The sequence below is a fragment of the Pinus tabuliformis genome, chromosome 4_2, assembly GCF_031772625.1.
Source record: "Pinus tabuliformis cultivar Carrire ecotype Pingquan chromosome 4_2, CPIR1, whole genome shotgun sequence".
NCBI classification, from domain to species: domain Eukaryota; kingdom Viridiplantae; phylum Streptophyta; class Pinopsida; order Pinales; family Pinaceae; genus Pinus; species Pinus tabuliformis.
In genome coordinates this window covers 936,322,075-936,346,737 of record NC_142304.1, presented here as the reverse complement: position 1 = coordinate 936,346,737, position 24,663 = coordinate 936,322,075, and the positions used below count along the sequence as shown (strand labels likewise).

General features: G+C 37.3%; 1 protein-coding gene across 3 annotated transcripts in view; it reads left to right on the top strand.

The window, feature by feature from the left end:
- LOC149172763 (metal tolerance protein 5-like) overlaps positions 1–24,663 on the top strand; it is a 311,496-nt gene that overhangs the window by 127,989 nt on the left and 158,844 nt on the right. The window contains exon 1 of one of the 3 annotated variants that reach the window (XM_089424433.1): positions 2,749–2,972. The exons of the other annotated variants lie outside the window; for them this stretch is intronic. Within the exon in view, the coding sequence (XP_089280559.1) occupies positions 2,804–2,972 (169 nt within the window). The 5' untranslated portion in view covers positions 2,749–2,803. Of the gene's footprint in view, positions 1–2,748; positions 2,973–24,663 lie in introns of those variants that run through there. 3 annotated transcript variants of the gene reach the window in all.

Genomic DNA, 24,663 nt, shown 5'->3' with positions numbered 1-24,663 from the left:
CACCTGTAGCTAAGTTAAATACAATTAGATTGATGATTTCTTTAGCTACAAAACATAAATGGAAATTACATCAGCTAGATGTTAATTCCGCCTTCTTGAATGAGGAACTTAAAGAAGTATATCATGTTCCACCAGAAGGGTTTTTTAAAACGGGTCAAGAGAACCTTGTTTGCAAGTTAAAGAAAGCATTATATGGATTGAAACAGGCACCAAGATCATGGTATGTGAAGATTGATTCTTTCTTTCTTCATAAAGGTTTTATGAAAAGTAAAAGTGACACTAATCTATAAATCAAGACAGATAAAAAAGGGTATGTTATTATGATTTCTCTGTATATTGGTGATCTTATTATAACAATAAATTCTTCTAAGTTAATTGATGAAGTTAAAGGTGAAATGTCACATGAATTTGAAATGAGATATCTTGGTAAATTGCATTGTTGCTTAGGTCTTGAGATATGGAGAGAAGGTGCACACACATTGGTTACACAGATTAAGTATACTAGGGAGTTACTAAAAATATCCAAAATGGACCAATGCAGGGTAGTATCAATACCATTAGAACAAAATGCCAAAATATGCAGTGATAATGAGACAAGAGAGGTGGATGGTACGTTGTATCGTCTGCTCGTGGGAAGTTTAAACTATCTCACTACAACCATGTCAGACATAGCATATTCAGTTAGCATTCTAAGTAAGTTTATGGTCAAGCCTCTTGAAAGCCATTGGGGAGTAGCTAAGAAAGTACTTTGGTATCTAAAAGGAACAATTAATTTTGGTATTAAATATAGCGATGATTTTGGTGTTGAGTTGGTAGGCTATTCCAATTCAGATTGAGTTGGAAATCCTAATGACAGAAAATCAACTCCAGGATATGCATTTAACATTGGATCTGGGATTGTGGCATGGAGCAACAATAAACCAGCAACTATTTCTTTATCACCCACTAAAGTTGAGTTCAAAACTTTGTGTAGTGCTATGTGTGAAACATTTGGGTGAGGCAAATTCTCAAAGATGTGGGAGAAGTACAAACTAAACCAATTATTATCAAGTGTGACAATCAAAGCACCATCAAGCTAGCCAACAATCCTGTGTACCACACACGATCAAAACATATAGAGACACATTACCATTTTGTCAGGGAAAATATGCAGTCCAATGAAATTGATATAGTCTATTGTAATACTAATGAAAATGTGGCTAACATCTTTACAAAGCCTCATGGAAAGACGAAATTTGAAGTATGTAAGAATCAGTTGGGTGTGGTAGAAAACACATTTCTCCATTAAGAGGGAGCATTAGAATAATGGAGAAATCTCTAGAAGATTCTCCCATAATTAGATCTTGTTGTGTTGTATTGTTTGCCTTGATTAGACTTAGTTGGTTGGCAATTCCTATATTCTAGGAATATGTTGAACCATAATCTAATCCTATATATATGTAATACTTTGGTACCATGGTGAATATAGTGTGTGTTGTGGTGCAGTCTTGTGTGTTATCAATTTCCTCACCAAAAAGTTGTGTCCTTCATCAATTTTGTCCTTCTATTTTTTTTGTGTATTTGATTTTTTCAAACATGAGTTTTTATTATTCCTAATGTAATCATACAAATCAAAAAGCTAGAAAATATTGATAGACATCAATTATCTTATGATACATCCCACATTGCCAAAATCAAAATAAAAATAAAAAATCATGAAAATTAACTAAATTGTAATTTTATTTTAAATTAATATTATTAATTATATAAAGAATTAATATGAATTATATAGAGAGAGAGAGATTCACTTTCACTTTTTAATATGTAAATTTGTTTTGTTACAATATCATGCTTTATTATTACTATCTATCTTAAAAACCATAAGCTATGTTACATTTTTTCTAACTAATCAATTTAATTAAAAAGGAAAAAAAAAACATATAAACATGAAACAAAACAAGTATATTGAGTTTTTTTATTTTTTATTTTTATTTTTTTAGGTTTTTTATTTTTTTGTAAATTTGGTAGGACCACATCTTTATCATGTCCAATATATCACCCTAATAAAAATGGAGAATGTGACTTCACATCAAGAAGTGCCTTAAAAGAGCACCGGATCTATCATGTCCAATATATCACCCTAATAAAAATGGAAAATGTGGTTGCACATCAAGAAATGCCTTAAAAAAGCACCAGATCACCGTCTATCTAAAACTCCAAATTTTTTAACTTTATTTTTGATAAAATACAAAATATATATTAAATAAATTTACATTCCTATTAAATCTCTGAAATCAGAGAACGCGTCATATCAGCGAAATTTTGCCCGAATCTATATCGAAATAATTTAACTTTACTGTAGAAGAGAATAAAATGAAACAGAGAGACAGAGTATAAACAGTGATGAAAGTCACAACATGTTTATGTTTTTCCTCACGCGTAATCATCTTTTGCATCTCAGCTAATGGCTAGATCTACAGATGAGACTTGTATCGTATAATCGAAAATATTTGGCTTTACATTATAACTAATACATCTTTTAAAAGGGTTGGTGATGAGCCCCGCGCTCACATTTTCTTGGACTCGAAGCAAAGATCAAGTCACGGCATCTTTCCGAGAGAAACCATTTCATTGTCGTAGAATTCCACTCCGAATCCATCTTTGGCTCTTCATGCACATAAGTAAAGCTCTCATTTACTTATACGAGCTTCATTAACAATCTCAATAATCATCCCCATATATATATAATTTCTCCTAAGTTCAGAGAGGCGTACAATATCTATTCCGCTTCTTCACATACTATCTTTTGCTCTGTAATCCAATAATGGTGGATGCTCTGTCGTCGCAGCAGTCACAAAATGGAACAGAGATCAAGGTTTCGGACCTTGATAGGGCCGGCCGCAGCGAGGAGAAGCCATGGGCCCTGAATTTCAAATTAATTCCGAGGCCTGAAAGGCCTCAGGCCTGCTCGCGTGATTGCTTCACTGTGTTCGGTCTGTCTTTTCAATCTCATAATTCTTGTCATTGATTGTGATTGGTTAAATTCATCCGGGGCTAAAACCCAGTTCATGAATTTTGGTCATACAGTTTTTTTTAAATTTATTACATGATACCGAATAGAGTAATGCCCACAATTACCTATCTGCTACAGAATAATGTCCACAATTATTAGGCTTCGTACACTTGAACCCATGTACAGATATTCTGGTATTTTAAAGCACTTCCTTATGACTCACCCGATCTGTAGGACCTCTTTTCTTAGAGTCAGAATCTTTGTTTTGTAGGTAGGTTCATTTCTGCACTCTGGTTTGTCAAAAAAAAATGATTGTGCATATCAAGTTTTTCGGCTATGCCTTCCTTTTTTTTGGTTCACTTAAAATTTGATACCCATGAGCGAAATAACTATATATATATTTGGGTTAGTTTATGAGAAATAATAAGTATTTTTGTTTGTTAGTTTATATGAGTTGAGACTATTAGTGGAACTCAGGATCTGAATTTTCAAACTAATGACCTTTACACCATGGAGTGTCTTAAACCATGGAGTGTTATTACACCATGGAGTGTCTTAACAGGACATTTTACAGGACATTTTATTACCGTCTGCTCATTTTATTACCGTCTACTCTATGTCCAATGTCCAATGGACTCAAAAATATATCTTATTATGGGTATAAGTCTGACCTGTTTTGGAATAGGATTTTCTGAATTTCCATTTTTAAAAAATAAAAAACTATGAATTGTCTCTATGAAATTTTCTAAGGGTTTCGAAATAATTTTTCTCTTTCCAACCTCCATTTTTTCTATTTCCAACCTCCAGCATTACAAATTCTCAACATTACGAATTACCCATAAATATTTTGATTGTTTTTTTTAAACTGTCATATATATAAGGTGAGTACTTTATATATATCTGTAAGCTATAAAATGATTCTAAAGAAGGTATATCTGTAAGCTATCTGGACAGTCACATTTTTTTTGTGGAAGTATCTGTATAATCTGCTGTTTTCGACCTATCTGTTTATGTTCCAGGATGGGATAGTCATATTATGTATTCAGAACTTTATATTCTCTTAATATAATCCATGATGATTTTCTCTCTGGAAAAAATGAGTAAAAGCTCAACACCCTTGCATTTGATATCAAATACAATAAATATATATTTATCTTTATCCCAGTAAACTAAGAATTTACGAGTCGGTGAAAAATTGCACCTAATTATACCAAAAACATTACTGCTCTAAATTCTGCCAAAAACATTACTCCTATAAATGCTATAAATTCTGCAGTAAGACCCCAAAAACATTACTGCTAATTCTGCAGTAAGATCCCAATAGAGATATACATTTAAAAAAACATGCTATATAGAGGGAAAAAAGACAACCAGTTGCAGAAACCAAAAAGACAAAACGCTCGTAGGAAAAAAAGACTGAACCAGTTGCAGAAACCAAAAACACAAAACGCTATGAAACCAGAGAGAAGTCACCCGACACGGCATCCACCCTCGTTTGGCCCCTTGGGCGACGATCCCTTTACTGCCAAGAAGAGAGGCTCTAGAGGCATGTTCACCATTCGATATGCCTGCACAGTTGACGATGAAGCCTCCAAAACCACAACCCTATCTGAGAGAAGGAGAATTTCCTTCCTTAAATCATCCACAATGTCCTCCATTTCCACGCGGTGAGCAAGAAAATTTGCCTTCAGGAAAAACTGGAAAGAGCTTCTCTGCTACTCCACCATGTCCTCTAGCTTGTTAATTGAGACCAACAATGCCTGAGAGGCATTTAGCATCCTATCAATCACAGTTGCGAGATCCACATAGTCCTGGGGTCCGGACTCTTAGCCATCCTGAGTTGAAGATTGGAAATTCGGCTAGAATTGGTAATACGAAGAACCGGAAAGTGACAATCCACACCGCCAAGAGCATCAACCATAATCAAACGAAGAAGAGGGGAGGCCGGAGGCATTGTTATATAGAAGAGGCTCAGACTCTGGCACAGCTCAGGGTCTGGCACGAGCCAACCTGCATTGAAAGGATGAAAATCCTCATTGCAGAGCCCCTAACACAGGTGAACTACAGTAATGAGACGTTCAAAGGCGAGCTGCTGTAATGGGACGTTCAAGGTCAGAAGAAATAAATTCATTCTCTGCGGAGGTGAATTGAGCTCCTTAAAACACAGGATTTGAAGTTGCTTGAATCGATTTTCCATTAAATGGATATGACCGATGTTAAAGAGGCGTGCCTTGGGATGTGTCCACCTGTACTCTTTCATAAAAAAAAAACTTGTTAAACCTGCTATGATTCCGAGGCCGGAGAAAGGCTGGAAGAAACCGGGGAGGAAGAAACCGGCGATCCACCACGAGGAGAGCCTCCAACATGCTCCAAAAGACATGCCAGAGTGTCAATGTATGACAAAGGCTTGACATATTAACGGATTGGAATATTGTCAATCCTTTGATTATAACTAATTTCACGTTCGGTCATCATAGCCCTTTTTTGCTAGAATATATGCCTCCGAATTCAAATGCCAAAAGATGCGATAAAAGTTTACCACTTCAAAATCTGACAGGAGGGAGAGGATTCTTTGACTAGTTGTGGCTGATTCTTTCTTGGCTTTTGTGAATTGGTAGATAACAAGCATGAATCTTCTAAAACAATTAGTTTTGAGATTTTTTATTTTACAGTGATGTCTAGACCCTTCTGTAAAGCCAAATACTCTGTCTGGTTGTTAATTGCGATTCTAATATCCCAAGTGAACTAATACACCATTTTTCATTGAAACCGATTAAAATATCTCTCACTCCAGCTTCCTTGCATAAATATTTTGATGGTTATCCACATTTATCAGCCAATATAATTTAAATAATTACAATTTGTAATTGTAATATTATATATATATATATATATATAATTTAATTGCAAGTATCATTCTATTACGAGTTCTTATAATGCTAAAAAAATCATGAAGTGGGCGAATTTATTTATCTGTTTTATTTTAAGGTACTTTTGAGACTACCTGGTCCTTTTATTTATGTATTTTTACTTAAAACAAATACACAGACAAATACATGGACAGAAAACCAGCAAAAGTGAGACAAGGCTCACACACAACTTCATTAACTTATTTGCTCAGTTACATCACACTTATATAGGAAGTATCTGCAACCAATTCCTAACCACACAAACTAATTCTGATCAACTGCTCATAACTAATTCTGTTCAACTGCTTCATAACTAAATCTATTTCTACATTATTTTCACATCCTCCCTTAATGGAGAAATGGATTCTCTACAATACCTAACTGACTTCTAAAAACTTCAAATTTGATTTTACCAAGGGGCTTAGTAAATATATCAGCCACATTATCCTTGGTGTTACACAATATCAATCCAATTTCTTTTGACATAATTTTCTCACGTACAAAGTGGTACTGTAACTCAACGTGTTTTGTTCTAGCATGGTAAACTGGATTATGTGCTAATTTGATAGCACTCTGATTATCACAATTGATACATGTTGCACCACTTTGCGCTTCTTCAAGATCAGCAAGAACTCTCCGCAACCAAATAGCTTCACAGGTGGCATTGGTTAAAGCTTTGTACTCTGATTCTGTTGATGATAAAGAAACAGTTGGCTGTTTCTTACTGCTCCAAGATACGACCCCTGATCCAATATGGAATGCATAGCCAGAGGTAGATCGTCTGTCATCTGGATTTCCTGCCCAATCTGAATCAGAAAAACCTGTCAGTACAACATCAGATACATCAGTGTACATAATACCAAGATTCACTGTTCCCTTTAAGTATCAGAGAACTTTCTTTGCAGCATTCCAGTGATTTCCTGAAGGCTTAGCCATGAACTGACTAAGGATATTGACTGAGTATGCAATGTCTGGTCTGGTAGTGGTGAGATAGTTCAAACTTCCCACTAACTGACGATATAATGTTCCATCTGCCTCTTTCGAACCATCTTCTTTGTACAACTTTGCATTCTGTTCTAAGGGAGTTGACATAGCTTTACAATCTGTCATATTGAACTTTCTTTTTAAGAATCTCCTTTGTATATTTGCTTTGAGTGATCAATGTTTTACCAGTTTCTCTCCATACCTCAATGCCTAAATAGTAATGCATTTCACCCAAATCTTTCATTTCAAAAACCTGTGACAACTGAACTTTAATTTCTTCAATTAACTTGTGAGCACTGCCTGTTATAATGAGATCATCCACATATAAAGATATTAAAGCAACATGTCCTTTTTCATCTTTCTTAACATACAAGTTAGGATCATTTTTGCTTTTCACAAACCCATTCTGAAGAAAGAAAGTATCAATCTTTACATACCATGATCTTGGTGCCTGTTTCAAACCATACAAGGCCTTTCTTAACCTGCAAACCAGATGCTCCTGTCCCTGTTTGACAAACCCTTCAGGTTGAACCAAATAAACTTCTTCCTGTAAATCACCATTTAGAAAAGCAGATTTGACATCCATTTGATGTATATTCCAATTATGTTTTGTGGCTAAGGCAATCAGTAATCTAATTGTATTCAACTTAGCTACTGGTGCAAAAGTGTCTTCATAATCAATGCCCTCCTGTTGAGCATATCCTTTTGCTACTAATCTTGCCTTAAATTTATCAATTGTACCATCTGCTTTAAATTTTGTTTTGTACAACCATTTGCTTCCAATTGGAACTTTATTTTCAGGAAGTTCCACTAATTCCCATGTTTGATTTTTCATAATAGAAGCATACTCATCATTCATAGCATTAATCCATGGTTCATGTTGTTTAGCCTGCTCATAATCAATTGGTTCTTCAACATTCATTATATTAGACATTAAGGCATAGTCTTTATACCTTTCAGGAAGCTGAGTCTGTCGGGACGACCTTCTTGGTGTGGGTGTTCCATCCATGATTCGTTGGCTTTGAGGTGTATCACCTCCTTGTGATGACTCACTGCTGCTAGATGTGCTCGTACTGCTGCTATCATCCTGATCCTGTACCTGTACCTGTTCCTGTTCCTGCTTAACCAAAGTATCAAGCTTGATATGTGCATCATCATTAGAAATATGCCATGTATCATTCTTTGTATTACTTTTATCAGTCTGCTCATGAAACAATACATCACGACTTGCAAATAGTTTATGGGAACTTGGATCAAACAATTTATAGGCTTTCTGATCCGTACAATATCCAATGAAAATACACTTGATGGACTTGGCATCAAGTTTTCTTCTGTTAGCTTCAGGAATATGAGCAAAAGCAGTACATCCAAAGACTTTGAAATGACTCACATCAGGTTTATAACCATAAAGAACCTCAAAAGGAGTTTGAAAAACTAATTTCTTAGTGGGACATCGATTCTTCAGATAAATAGCAGTGTTAATGGCTTCTGCCCAGAAACCATTAGAGATGTTCTTACCTTGCAGCATACTACGAGCAGATTCCACCAAGGTTCTATTCCATCGCTCAGCAACACCATTTTGCTGAGGGGTATGTGGCACTGTGAACTGTTGTTGAATTCCATTAGATTTACAATAGGTGTTAAATGCCTTTGATTTATATTCACCCCCTTGATCAGATCTGAGTATTTTGATGCACTTTCCGGTTTGTTTTTCAACCATATTTCGAAATTCTTTAAAATACTCAAATATATCACTTTTCCTTCTAACGAAATAGACCCAGGTATATCTAGATCTATCATCAATGAAAATAACAAAGTATGAAGCACCACCAAGAGACCTAGTTTGCATAGGTCCGCATACATCAGTGTGAATTAATTCAAGAATATCATACTTCCGTTTCTCAGTATGAACAGGAAACTCTTCTCTATGCTGCTTACCAAGTGCACAAGCTTCACATGGTAAATGTTCACACTTCATCTCAGGAAGACCTTCAACCATTGTTTTCCTTTGTAACAACGATAAATCATTGTAATTGAGGTGCCCATACCTGTGATGCCATAATTCTGCTGTCGATGTCTCTTGTGATGTCAATGCAACATGGCGCTTGACTGTCACATCCAATCTGTATAATCCTCCAACCCTGGTACCTGTAGAAACAACCTTGTAGTGGTCCTGAACATCTTTCACTATACACCCCAATTTACCAAATTCTACTTTTAAATGATTATCAGTGATAGCAGACACAGATAGCAAATTCTTTTTAAGAGCAGGTACATACATCACATTATGAATCTGTCGCATTTGTCCATTAGGTAAGTACACATTTATTATGCCATAGCCTTGAACTTTAAGTGACCTATCATCTCCTAGGTAAATGTGTGTACCATCAGATTTCTCATAATATTTATCATACCATTCTTTATTACAAGTCATGTGTGCCGATGCACCAGAATCTATAAACCAAGTATTCTCATCATCAGTTTCAGCAGACAATGCAGCATCAGAAAGAAATAACTTAAGATTTTTAAATCCATCATTCACTGAGGTGTCTTTGTTTATGTAGTTTCCATTATGCCTGTTATGTCTTTGATTTGATTCATTATTCTTTCTCCTATAGCAATCTTTTGCCAAATGTCCAGGTTTTCCACAATAATGACATACAATGTTCCTTTTAACATAAGAATCAGGAGGTGCCATACCTTTCTGCTTTGCTTGAAAACGGCCTCTGTTTCTGTCCCATGATCTCCCTCGGAATGGTTTTTGGCCTCTTGCAGTCAAAGCCAAATCAGAACCATTTGACTCCAGTTCAAAAGTTTTCATGCGTTCTTCTTCTTGAAGAAGAATTCCAGCCAATTCTTCAAATGTAGGGGGTGTCGGTCTAGCTGAGAGAGCTGAAATAAAGACTTTATAGTCTGGGACTAACCCCTTTAAAGTAACAGTTACCAAGTCTGTACTAGAAACCTTTTCACCAATATCACCAAGCTTATCACTAAAGTCTTTAATTCGGGAAACAAAGTTACTAATGCTTTCATTGGCATCCATTTTGATAGATAGCAGCTTTGTTTTTAAAAATAAAATACGATTTGCATTAGAAGTCTCATACAAACTTTTAAGAGTGTCCCATGTCGCCTTCGAAGTTTCACAGTCCCGAATGTGAGGAATAATATTGTCCTTCACTGACATACGTAGCAACACCCTTGCTCTCACTTCACGCTTTTCCCAATCTTGAGTGTTAGTAGGAGGTTGAGGCTTGGTCTCGTCACCTTTTACAATCGGCCAGAGATTGTATGCCTCCAACACTGTGATGATCTTAAATTTCCAATTTACATAGTTTTCTCCGTCAAGTTTTGAAGACTCGTTTAAATATGAATCTGCAAGGGGATTAGCCATCTCTGAACTCTGCTATCTTTTTTAAAAACACTGAACAACCTCTGCTATCAATCAATTACAAGATTCGGCAGCAAACTAAACCAAAACAGCACAAGTATATGACCAATACTCGACTTAATCTTAAATCATAACTTTGGGAATTATACGTCAATTTAATAAAATCCTTCAAATCTTTATCGAATACAATGACTTGAATTTCAAAAAAAATAGATGGCGTCTAACGGTGGCTCTCGGCGAAGAACATAGCCCAGGTGGAAAGACCCCTTCAGTGCATATTGGCAATTCTATGACCGTTGGCTGTGGGGATTGCTTCCTTCTCTCGATCCCGACAAACAGTGGTGCCTCTTTTTGCAGAAACGTCTATGGCTCGCCTCAAAATGGTAGAGATTATTTCAAACAGTTACCACACCCTCAATTAATAGCAGTTGTGTAAACAGGCCAGCAAGGGCATTTGAATTGCAGTTATGTAAACGGCAAAGAGGAGAGTAGGGACGATACCCGGATTTTCTTGCTCAGAATAAAAAAAAAAAAAACGATACCCGTCCTGCTGCACCGGATTCAGGGCAACGCTGTCCACAGGTCAGCGTATTCTTCAAGCTTCTTGCTGCAACGCCGCTGAAAACTTCGAGCCGGATTTGCTGCACCGTATGCTGTCCACAGCGTATCCTTCAAGCAGACTTCGACCACACCGTCCACAGATCAACGTCCAGCAGCCACACACGCTGGGTTTACTGCGCACACTCTAATGGCAGAGTCTTACTGCCCACGAAGAGGAGAGAGGCACAGACAAAAGAGCACAGAGCTCTGATACCAACTTAAAACAAATACACAGACAAATACATGGACATAAAACCAGCAAAAGTGAGACAAGGCTCACACACAACTTCATTAACTTATTTGCTCAGTTACATCACACTTATATAGGAAGTATCTGCAACCAATTCCTAACCACACAAACTAATTCTGATCAACTGCTCATAACTAATTCTGTTCAACTGCTTCATAACTAAATCTATTTCTACATTATTTTCACATTTTTTCCTTGGAGTCAAAATCCAGATTTAAATTTAATCAATTATTTTAGCAAATTGTATTGAATTTTTAAGTCATAATTTTATGTACCATAATGAGCTTTGCTAATTATGAAATAATTATGGTGTTACTTTTGTAGATTAATGAGCTCTAGAAATCTTTTGGGTAGTCTGGACTAGCCATTTTGGTGATGAACTAGCACATACCCATTTAAACCAAGGTCTATTATTTTCGTCCATGTTGCATATCTTCAATTCCCATATTTGAGATGTTGCATATCTTCAATTCCAATATTTGAGATTTTGGTTATGTATGTGAACTTCATTTGCGTGAATTAACACAAAAGTGAGATATGCATCTTTACATGTCACAACCTTGAGTTGCATATCCGATTTGGCTTTAGACAGGTCTGTGAAAGTGTTCTTATCCAATGCACCTGTTTGAATTCAATCCATCATTATGCAAAGTGTAGATGGATTACCCCACCCTACCTTTAAGCTGTAGAGCACCTTGCTTGACTTGGTGCCACAAGATTTTTTTAATCTCTGTTTCCCAAATTGCAGTAAAGACTGCTTGAATCTTAAATTTATCAATCTAGTTGATAAGTATATATGTAAGAATTGATTTTGAGTCAATTTGTCTGAGATTTTGAGTCATTCTGACAATTTGAAGTTTATCGATTCTATGTGCCATTATTAATCAAGGAATAGAGAATCTATTGCATGTTGAATGATGATGGATAAAGAAGCAAAAGATTCTGGAGTCTTGAATGCAGGCATGTCTAGTGAATTACTCCATGCAGTGTAGTGGGGAGTGACTTGGCAAGCTGAAGGGTAAGAGTATGTCCTGATCTCTGAAAATTCTTGGGAAAAGCTTGGCAAATAAAACATTCGAAAAATATTCAATTCATGGGAGGATCCTCTTCACAGACATGAAAGTAAACATAAAGGCATTTTGCACTTTCAAGAAGACCACAAATTTTTTGAAATATTTTGAATCTAGCAGCAATATGAACATAGATTGCTTTGTCTGAAGTTTTCTGCCTACGGATGAAAATCAATGAAGAATGAGGGTGCTTTCATCATTTTCGGCTTTTATGGCATTGGCTGAGTTTGTAACTCAATAAGCCTTGACAAAATCATCGAGTCCGGGGAAAGTTTGGTGAGATTTGTCGAGTCTGGATGAGTTTGCCCAAAATTACCAGTATTCACTTCTCAAATAAAAGCCTCTTTCTAGGGCTTTAGCCGAACCACGTAGACTGTACTCACAAACTTCAGCAAGTTTTGTAAAGAATTCTTGGATTGTCTACTAACTTTTAGATGATAACGAATATTGAAGCATAAATTGCTTTGATAAGTTCCAGAAAAGACGTGTTTGATTTCACATTATCAGCAGAGGAGCAGGGTAGCATCAACAGCCCTTCCTGGAGAATTGCATGCCCAGACAACATGCCTTAACAACACACTCTCTGTTTTGTTTATATCTCTAGGGTTCAGTTCCGTACCATTTTGGTAATTCCAGTCCGTTTTCACAGTGCAAAATTGAATTTTGGTTAAAAGGATCTGTTTCTAAGCTATTGGATTCTTCTGGCATAGATGGAAATGAACTTCAGTTCTATAAAAGGCTATTTCAGTGTGGATCAATGCCAGTGGAACAATATACTTGGACATGGGCCTGAACAATATAGGGAACACTATTCAGTAATTACCATGTCTGGGGTTTTGTTTTGGCGTCAATGGTTTTCTAGGTTCAAAGCTATTGCTCTTCTCGGCAGAGTTTATCTCATCTGAATCGAGATTCTTTTTTAATCACTTTCAAGATCGAAGGAAGATCGAGAAGGCCGAAATTTCGCCATCAATTCTTGAGATCAACATTGATGAAGTGTAGTTCTCCAAAGACCTATGAGGTAGTTGTCATTGTTGCTATCTTTGAAGGGGATTATTTGAGGTAGTCTAAATACTATTGAACGTGAACGAAAGTGATATTGAATATTAATGGCCTTGGAGAAATATCATTTTTGAAAAAGATGAAACATAATGTTTTAGCAGATAGGGAGCAACTCTGAGAAGGCGGTTAAGTCACAATAGAAAGGCTGCAGTCATACAGATGATTAGTGTTGATTTCTGGTAGCATCGTATATGATTAGTGTTGATTTCTGGTAGCATCGTATGTGCTTTAAGTTTTAAATTTTGTTGGGAGGCTTAGGCACATGTATTCCAAAGAACCCAAAAAGCGTTTTGGGAAATTCCACCCAGAGATAGTTTTATTAAAATAACTAATTATTTTTAATGGACCCTAAGTCTAAACTTAGCAAAATAAAATAATTAAGGGGTATTAATCTCACTGTGGGTGTAACTTCTAGAAGAAGACCAGGATCAAAGAGAAATGATCTTAGCTATTGATTAGCTTCTAATCTGAGTCATTGAATGTCAATGAGGAGATTATTTAAGGAAGCTTGAGGGTCATTTGGAAGACACACATAGAGTTGACCAGTCAAATCGAATCGTTGAAGCTAGAGGTAGCACAATGGTTTATAGTGATCACGCAAAGAGGGGCAGAGGGAGTTTTGGCTGGAGGATCTTCTCTGGAGCCAAGAATACTCACCAAAGAGGCAGAGAGACACACAGAGGAGGCAGCGCAGAGGGCAGAGAGGGTGGCGCAGAGCCAGAAAGGGCTCACGCAGAGTAGCGCAGAGGCCTCCAACGTAGAAGTCTGAGTTTGCTGAGGAGGCTGACGTTTTTGAGTCGGGAGGGTTGGAAAAGGCTTCTGAGGGCAAATCGATTCTAAGTTGAGCTGATGCAGGGCTTTAGAGGCTGACGAAGGCCCACGCAGTGGCAACACAGAAGTAGCCGGGGAACTCGTTGGTTCAGCGACCAGATCAGCGAGGACTTGCCTTGTAGAGTGAGGTAATCTCACCAGTTTCTTTTGCGAAGTGATTTTCTCTATCACTGGATTGCCGAGAAGGCACCCGTGGTTGTATTTAGAAATACTTTAGGTTAATAAAAACTCCCTTAGATCTGCTGCACTGATTTTTTCGCATTGACTTTTTCCGAAGATGTTTGTCCAAAAACAACTGTCATTTGTGTGTATCTTTCTCTATTGTTCAGTTTCTTGTTTCGGCATATTATTTAAATGGCGCAAGCTGCCGTGTGTGTATATCTATGTTTGTCGTAGAAGTTATTTTTTCATGTCAATCTAACGAATAAAAGAAATATAATCAGTGTTGTAGTAGAGTAGAATAAATATAATGAGTGTTGTAGTAAGAATTCCCGTGTTTAAGGAATTTTCACAAGTAGCTCGTGAGGCTGTTTACCAGCGTAAGGGAGCTACGCAGTGAGGTTTGTAACCTTGCTGAGTACGCCCACCGTCACAGATCCAACAACAGAGGGCACAGTCAAGAGAGATCGGCCACCGGGAACTTGAGCGCATCATTTGCTTCGGTTACAATCCGTCCATTAGGCCTGTTTCAGTGGATTGCAGAGGAGCGTCGAATCTGAGCAGTCGTGAGCCACCAGATCTGTTGCCTAGAACTTGAGCGCATCATTTGGGTGACAATCCTTCCATTCGGCTGGTTGCTTGGCCGACGACGATTTGAATTAATTCCCCCTGCTCTGGGCCGATTACGTATAGATTGATATGGTGCAGGGATTATGCCTTTGATTGACTTAGCCAATTAAATTTTTTGATATCCTACACTCGAGAATAATCATTACACCTCTGTAAATAACAAAGGAGTGGCACACCGAGAGTTGTTGATCACAGGGAATTGTTACAAGGGATACAGATCAAGGAGCGGGGACGACGAACTTCAAAAACTGTCAGTGAAGGGCCGATCTATTAACAAGTCACGGATGCCAGGCAGAGTGGCTTGAAGACCCCGCACACCACAAAGTCGTGAGAAGGTCTGAACTACGCCGAAGGAGATTCAGACGCCGATAGCCCATACTCCTGTGCGCAGGAATCAGGTAGGCCCTCTTTAACCATCCGCCGGACTTCAGGGGCGCTGAAGGACGAGCAGTCAATAGAGACCGTGCAACAGTTATGAAAACTACATTGTTTTGGAAGAAATCTGAATGAGCATTGTTAGACATCATCCTGGAATACAGTCTGTTCGACATCATTGACAATATTATTCACCCACTACAAAGTTTTATATACTCGGGATTTGGGAGTTGTCGTTGCCAGAGACTGTTCAGACTGTTCGGTCATTGTAGTATCATCAATGGAGCTCTGAAATAGTTGAGCTGACAGATTTGTGAAGGACTAGCAGTCACAGTACGTGGAGATTGGATCGAGAGGTTGAGCACGCAGATAACAGAGGTGGAGGAGCCAAGGTTGTAGGGACCATACACCCTCCTGCTAGCAGTTCAACGCTGGTCATGGAGCCATACGAGGGTCAATGTAGAAATCGTCATTTCAGTACTATAAAGGACTGAATGCCATCTCATACAGAAATCAGACTTTGTGTGTTGAGACTGAACACTGAGCCCTGTATTTCAAGACAGATCAGGAGTGCGGGCCACCCCATCGAGGACGAGAGTGCAGGAGAAAGGTTGAACGACCAAGTGCACAACAGTTTGAGCCACAGGTTCAACTCATCGGTCGAGCAGCCGGTTGTGCATAGGAGGCACTGGATTATCAATTGGGCAGATCACATAATCAACAATTGTGATTGCAGATGAAGGAGAGCCATGCAACAATTGTGATTCTAGCTGTTGGGGATTATTGTTTTCGTTGGGAATTATTGTGTCAGGGCTACAACCGGGCTTATTCATTGGTATCTCTGGGCCAAATTTGTTTGAAGCTAAATCTAATACTTTGGAAAGTATGATTGACATAATTAATTAGTGTATTCCTGCCTATTTTCTTACTTGGTATTGGAAAACACCTAGAAATTGCTTGATGAACTAGTGAGAATATATGGTCCTCTACGCACCAATATCTTTTTAGACCAAAATAATGGTCAAAGCAGCAAACCTTTTTCGAAGAGAGTCTATACCATTTTGCAGCAGAAGTGCCCATGGGAAGTGAAGGAAGTACAAGGAAGAGGGGCTAAGCTCTTCATGCTTGGATCTGAATTGCAACAAACAAAGTCAAACATAGATCTTCATAAGTTGGAGGAATTAGATACATGTATCTCCGAGGTGGGGCAACCAAAATGGAAAAAAATCAGTTGGGCTTTCAAGCTATCCATGCTTGCATTGATACAACCCAAACTTTGTGAAAATCCTTGTGAAGAGCTCAAGCTCACGGTTGCGTCTTGTCTCAGTAGGATCATAGCTCTAACATCGTCACTACTGCCTTACAATAATGATCTCATGAGAGAAATATTGCAGATGATAGTAGAAGCCCTTCAGGGGTTGAATAACATCATGCTTCCTACCTTTCAGAAGCGGTGCAGAATTTTAAAACTCATGGTAGAGTTCAGCTTTGGCACCTCTATGCTAAATTTGGAATGTGACGACTTAATCTTTCAGTTACTACAAAGCTTTTACACCAACATTACATCAGCTCATCCAGATTGTGTCAAAACAAGCATGCAAATGATTGTGTCTCTATTCTTAAAAGGAGACATTGACATCTGCAAGATACCAAGATCCAAATTGTTGATCATCTGGAGGAAGAAACCAAAAGTATCACCAACTGCCTATGATCTAGTTGAGAAGTTGGTCAGGGAAAACATAAAATTGCTCAGAAGGGAGCTGACTAGGAAGGAGTTAAGAACGATTGATGGAGGAAGCAAGAACAAAACCTGCAGCAAAAATGAACTAAGGAGGAGAGGAATATGCTTTATCTATAAGGGACCTTGGGCCCTTAACCATTCATGTCCAGGTGATAGGAAGGAGGTAAAAAGGACAAAACAAGAGGAGATTCCTTCAGATCATGGGGAGTCTTCTGTAGTTGGGTCTATTGATTTTCAGGATGGTGAGCAGCAGCGTGATATTATTCAAGGAGTCTTGCAGGATGGCAAGCATTTGAAAGTACACGAGGAAGGAAATTCTACCTAATGGTATTGATGAAGTAGAATCATATACAACTAAGTCCATAGGTCTCCATAAAGAATATGAACAACCAAGTAGAGATAGTAGTTCACCGGTGCATCTATGTTCAACAATTGGAGAGGATGGACAACATATTGTCTTCACAAATGGAGGAGGCTAGGGAAATTTGAGTGAGGAGCCAGCCGTAGTGAACCAACATGATGAGCATGATCATGAGGAATAGCATGACAGATATAATGTTCAAAATGAACCGTTCCCGGAGAGCCAGTCAAATGCTCAAGCTAAAGTTGTGGTCGTGGGGCATCTAGTGCAAACAGGTACAAAGACATTCAACAGAGCACTAGAATCACTTGTAGAGGACTTTCAGGGGAAGATCACACATTTCAAGATAGATCTTATGACGTTAAAACAAGGAGTCCGGACAGCGCGAGACACAGAATCACAGGAGAACAGAAAAATTGAGGAGCTCCTAGGAGTATGTGTCGAGTTAGCGACTAAGCTGTCTAGTGTTGAGGAACGACTCAAGTCCCTCACAAAGCCCCAAGAGGAGTACAGTTGGGAGTTCCAAAACAACGCACTACAAGAGTACATATATAAGGCTTGCAACACCACCAACCCACCTTTATACATTGGGGAGAGCAGGGCATAGTTCTCTAAATGGATCATGATGAGTGACTAGGTGGAGCAGCGAGAGTGGGGCATCGAGCAACATCAACATAGTAGATTTGTTCATGTGCTGGTATTCATCCTTCACACGACATGGATTGGCGAGAGATTATGAGTTGGTACACTATTGATGGGATGATTTTTAGGAGGGCACTTTTAGCCGGAATATCACAACAAGGGCCCTTAAACACCGGCAATGATGGAGGGATGGGATGGTATCATAACCCATAGGTCCCAGGACTTAGGTGGCATTAGGATCCGGGTATCAAAGGATCTATTCAGGACCATTTAGCATGGACGCATGGAATAATACACTGGGTTATATGGGATACTAGTATTAGTCTACAAATGCTTTTATTATGGATTGAAGTGGATTTCGTGAGGGAAAACAATCTTTGGGCGAGAGGATTTGTAATATTCCATTTTCTAGATATGGTCAAAATGGACAGAGTCTACCCATGGTATTTACCGTGTTATTCACCCATGGTATCTGCCCACGGTATTCTCATTCGTTTTTTGGGGAAAATAAGCCCACTTTATTCTCCTTCGATTTTTGAGGGAAAATAATAAAATAAGGTTTCTAGAGAATCCATCAAGCCTATATAAAAAGAAATGTGAGCTAGGCGTTGAGGGCATCCTGAGTTTTTCTATCTTATTATGTGTTTGTTGAGGTGTGGCTAGTTCTAGCTTGACCTCGAGACAAAAACCCCGTGGTGAATTTGTCTGGTGGTTCCATCCAGAGTCCACAATTGAGCTTTAGTGTCTTAGATTAGTCTTTCAACGACCAACGGTGCATGCCATTTGCAGGAGCTCCATTATCATTTGTATGGGCATGTATTTTGTTTTCAGCTATTAATATAAATAAGAGGCTGCATTTCTGGATGCCTTTGTGTTCTTGTTCCCGTTGCAAATTTACTTTTAATCAAAACGCTAAAATGTCCTAAATCTATTAAATTTTTTATTGTTTGGGATCTTACAGGTATTTAAGTTCAATATTAGTAAATTGTTTTTTAGCTAAAATATCTTGTTATAACATCTTATTATGGGAAAATAGATATTCTATTAAGTAACTCCGATTTTATTATTTTATTGACTAACCCCAATTTAAAAAAAAAAAAAAAACACCAACCACTTTTTATTAAAATAAAAAGATATCTACATTTAACAGACATAGTGTGGATATCCCCGTAACATATTACTGATATTCAACATCGTACACAAAAATCTAAGAACAACCAACCCAAAGGCAGCAAAACTGTGCGAAAAAACAAGAAAACCCCGCAGCAAAACTGTACAGAAAGAAACAAAACACGCAAACCCATAATAATCCAACAGCGAGCAACCACCCATTACAAAGTCTTTACTTATGTTCGGGAGTTCCTCATCGATTCGCCTTCCCCACCTTCCCCATCCCGTATCACAAGCCTAATTATGCTCCATTTGCAGGTGTTCATCTGGAACTGGTGGTTAAGGATCATGGCCATCAAGATCTTGTTGCATCAGAGTGGATTTCCCACTCCAATGCAAGGGTTTTACTCCTGAGTTGGCCTCAGCGCCGAGGCTAGCTATTTAATCGGTAACGCTTATGGCCTTGTACATGCTCAAATTTGATATATGAAAAGGTCTTCAGATAATTCTCATGCTTGTCATAGCGGTTTTAGTTAAACGTTGCAAAGTATATAGAATTTTGGTGTGCTTGCCATAGCGGTTTTAGTTAAACGTTGCAAAGTACATAGAATTTTGGTGTGTTAAGTTGTTTCTTTATAGGCTGTTTTTGTTTCGAGGAGTACCTTTTTTTAATAAAAGATAGAGGAAGGTGTAAATAAGTGTAACTTCGTAAAACCAAAAAAAGTAAGGTATGAAAATTATTATTTCTAATTATTATTTTTAATTAAAAATATAATATAAAAATTTAAAAATAAAAAATATATATATATATATATATATATATATATATAACTTAAAAAATATAAATATATAAAAGATTAAAAATAATAAAAAGATAAAATATTAAATATAACTTACATTAAAAAAATTAAAGAAAAAGAAAATTTAAGGAAAAGCAAAATGAAGTAGAGAAATAAAAAGAAACCATGGGAGAGGTGTAGAGGAAGGGAGAGATAAAGAATAAGAAATAACCAAATTATCTTATGACATTAAAAAAAAAAGAATAAAAGGGTAAATAAGCTAATGAAGGGAATACATTGAGAAAATGAAAGGGAAGAGGATAAACTTTAGATGTCAAAAGGGGAGGAAACATAAAGTGGCAAAGATGAATGAAAGGGATATAGGGATTAACCAACATTATAACTATTTTTTTTCTAAACCAAGATCATGGAAATTTATATTTAAATAAAGAATGCACCGAGGATTCACTAAGGGGGCTTCCTACTAGAAAAAAGATGATATTGATGTTTAAATAATTGTGCACCGATACCAAAAGAAGGGAGTTTCATAACATCTTCTTTCTAAAAGACTTGCAAGTGTAAAGCCTATATAAAAGTCCCAAAAGATAGCGGATTTTGTAATACACGAGCATCAAAAAAGTTGAGAATAAACTCAGTCAATGACACTTTCTCTGATGGCTATTCCTTTGAACCTTAGGTTGGGAACTTGTTGTTCCTTTGAGCTTGTGACACTATGTCCAAGTGTGGTCGAGGTTGGTCACTGAGAATTGGAGCTTAAGTTGCCTTGAAATTATTTTGGGATAGAGAGATAGAGAGATAGAGCTTAGGAGAACTTGCTTTAGAGATTATTGTGGGGTTAACTAGAGTTGAAGGTTCCACACTTGTGCTTCCAATTTAAAGATGCAATTGGTTTGAAATATCAACACATAGATGAAAACTTCGTTTGTCATGAATGTTGGAGGCTGCATTCGCATGATATTGATGTTGTTTTGGCTCAATTGGTGTTCCAATTTACTTATCCTTGCTTCATAGTCTATTAGGGCATGTCTGGCCTCATGGAGTTTTGAATAATCCATTTTCTTAGTGTATAACCATGTCTTTGAAATTCTACTCAATTGATGTACATCTCTGAGTGAACATAGACCATGCTATAACAAACTAACTATCCATGAAATTGTACCTCATCTTTGACTGAATTACTGAGAGGCTTGTAAAAATTGGAGTAGCTCAATCTTGAATGAGATTGATTTGTGCCCAAAAGGGATGATGAAGCTACAAGTAGACAAATGGAGCAGGAGATAAGGGAAACCGAGATCCTTTAGACCTCAAATTTCCCAACTCTTGGAAGAAATAGGAGACATTTCATGTCCATCCAAAGTTGCAATTAAACCATTCATAATGGCAATCCTAGATATGTCCTATGGACATGTCGATAGGTAATGACAATGCATAGAGGATAGGAGAGTGAGTGTGGAAAGGTGGTGGAGAGGTCTTGTCGACTTCTTCCCACTAATTGTCATAGAGTCAACTTACTGTACATAATGTGCATTGTGTTGATTTCACTATGACTTGACATAGAGAGAGTATGATATTCATTGATCATATGTATTAAAGTTAATGAGTATTATCCCCACATTTTTCTATATTGGCACATTTGTTACAACATCTGCTTTCTTGCTTTGGTGCCTTAGAATATGGAAATTGGATATTAATGGAAGTTTTCTCTTCTCTTACCCTGTTCTCTCTATTATTAATCCAAAGCGATATTCTTAGAATGGATGATTACAATGAAAGACACCAATGATTACCATAGAATCTCTTAATATGGTCATCTTCAAAATTTTGAGATGCACAACTAATTTGATGCCTTGAGGGAATAAGCTTTGTTGCATTATTTGAGAATTTTCCAATACTCCAAGCATATGAAAGCACACTTGTTCCCTCGGGTTATAAATAACCTCTCCACCCCTACACGTGTGACCCCTTGTTGTACACAATGATGTTAGGATTTCTCAATCTTGACCTCTTTTCTCATAAATACGGTGGAGTATTCTCAAGCTTTGTTAGAATTATTGTTCGGTTAAACAAGATGAGGTGATTAGTGAATGAAGAGTGTTTGATGATGATGAATTTAGAAGTACTATTGTTTTTTAACACCATCATAGATCCATTTTAACTATGAATCTATTAAGCATCATTACAGATGAAAAAAAATGCATACAAATCTAGTGGTGTTTAAAATATTTCAAGTTTAGATGAATTTATGCTTGTGTGTGTGCATATTTTTTTTCTTAAGAAAACATTATTGGGAAGTCTGAGGGAATTTTTCCATAAATCATTAGTAAATCCATGCTTGACGTGGGATTCAAATTGAACTTTTACTAACATGAATTAACTAAATTCCCAAGAACATTAACCCCACAACACATATGCTTTTGATATTCTTTTATTAATTTCTTTTAAAATTATATTATAGATATTAATTTTTTTATAGTTGAATTTAAAACATGGAGGTCATACATTTCACTCTAAACTATTATAGATATATTAAATATTTTATTAAATCAAATTAATATCACTTGTAATATAACTCTTTCAAATGTAATAAAAACATTCACAAGTAAGGTAACAATAGATCCTTTACAAGAAACATATTCATTTACAGTTCCCCTTTACAAGAATTGTCAATAATAAATTTATTATTCAGTTGCCACCTGTTACCAGAAACGGAATGGGAGGCTCCTTCGTTTGAATAAAACATAACAACATGGGAAACCACATTTTGTACAAACGTTTTCATTTCTCAGTGTAGTCTAGAAACGAATGGTTTCTTAACACCCATCGCAAAAGGGAAGGATATTATCATTCTGCTAGAAACACACGAGCACAATGGATGCAAGGTTCTAGATTTCGAGGGTTACAAAAAGATTTCAGTTTGGAACAAAGGAAATGAGATAGGCAAAGGACACAAGGGAGTCACAATGTTAATAAGTGAAAAATGGGGTGACATTGTAAAAGTAGAAAAAGAGGATCCAAATAAACAATATATTTGGCTACAAATAATAGAAAAGGAGATCATTTTCAGGTTGGCAGCCTGTTACTTTGCTCCAAGAAACTCAAAGATCTATAAACGAAGAAATTTAGACAACGAAGACCTATATGCCTCATTAAATAGAGATATATATTTATCCAGCCCTCTTGGGGAAATATTGTTAATAGGTGACTTTAACGCAAGGACAATGAACAACCAATCCCTCCAGTTGAGCAATGAAGAAAGAGGAGAAAACAATCCCCTATGGTTGGAAGAGGGGGGTGGTCAACCTTGAGAAAGGGATTCACAAGATGAAAAGGGGGGTGTGACGCACTCTTGGGTAGAATTACTGGGACTTTGTAGTTTGTTTGACATGGTTATTTGCAATGGAATGAGAAGGTGGCTAGCTTCCGAAGAGATCACATGCAAAACTTACAATGGTCAAAGTGTGGTAGATTAAGTAATCTACTCCCAAAATTTCACCTCTAGACTGTTGAAATTCGATATTGGAGACTGTCCTATCGAAATGAAATCTGACAATGCCCCTCTATTTGTTAAGCTTGATTTTGACCATAATAGTCCACACAATAGTCAAACTCTGGGAATACAAAAGAAGCCTCTCTACAAAGGAAAAATCCTCGTAAATTAGGAAAACAAGGAAAGGTTTAATGCGGTTCTTAAGCAACAATTTTAGACTATAGAGCGAGGCGTGGTAGATAAGACAACCATTGAGGTGGGTTGCCATGTTCATTGCAGTTTGTTGATTCCAACAATCCATAGGGCCTTAAGTGCATGCAAAAGGTACTGCCCCAAGAAGGGAGCTACAAGTACTTTTCTGGCAAATTCATGGTATGATGAAGAATGCAAAGGCAACCACGAGATATCTAAGAGAGAGAAAATAGAGCAAAAAAAACAAGAAGACATATGAAAAATCAGTACAATAAAAAAATAAGAATATGTAAATGGAAGAAGAAAGGAGTTAATCTCTCTTGGAAAGTACAACCCCAAGGAATTTTGGAAAGATCTACATCAAAGGAGAAAGCAGGTTGAAAGCAATATTATAGGAGGCCAATGTTTGGAGTATGTGAAGCTTCTCTATGAGCAGATGCACGAGAATCATACCCCCCTCCCACCCCAAGTGAACACTTTAGTGGAACTATTCACATAGGGTGATATGAAGGAGGGAATAAATAATTTAGCAAGCGATAAAGCAGAGGACATATACAGGCTTAAAGTTGAATTCCTAAAATAGGGAGCTAAGCTCCTTGCTTTGTGTTTAAAAGGAATTTTCAATGGGATCATCTAGGACGACTTTCCGGGAGAGTGGACTACTAGTGTGGCCATTCCTCTCTTTAAGAGTGGAGATATCAATAACTCCTCTAACTACCGCACTATTATGGTCAACCCCCTCATGGGAAAGCTCTTTGGGAGCATGATAGAGCGAAGAATCAACAATTGGGCAGAAAGTAAGGGAAAATGGGCAAAATGACAAGTAGGCTTTAGACCTAGAAACTCTACCATTGACCACTGTGTCACCCTTAGACATTTGATAGAAAAAGTTTGGGACAAACAAGGTGAAACATCCTATTGTTGTTTTGTGGATTTCAAGAAAGCCTTTGACACAGTGCCTAGAGACAAACTATGGAACATGATGGAAGAGTTGGGTATCCCAAATGAGTATAGAGCAGTAGTTCATAGACTTTATGAGAAGGTTAGAGCTAAAACCAGAACAAGTGAAGGGATGTCCAA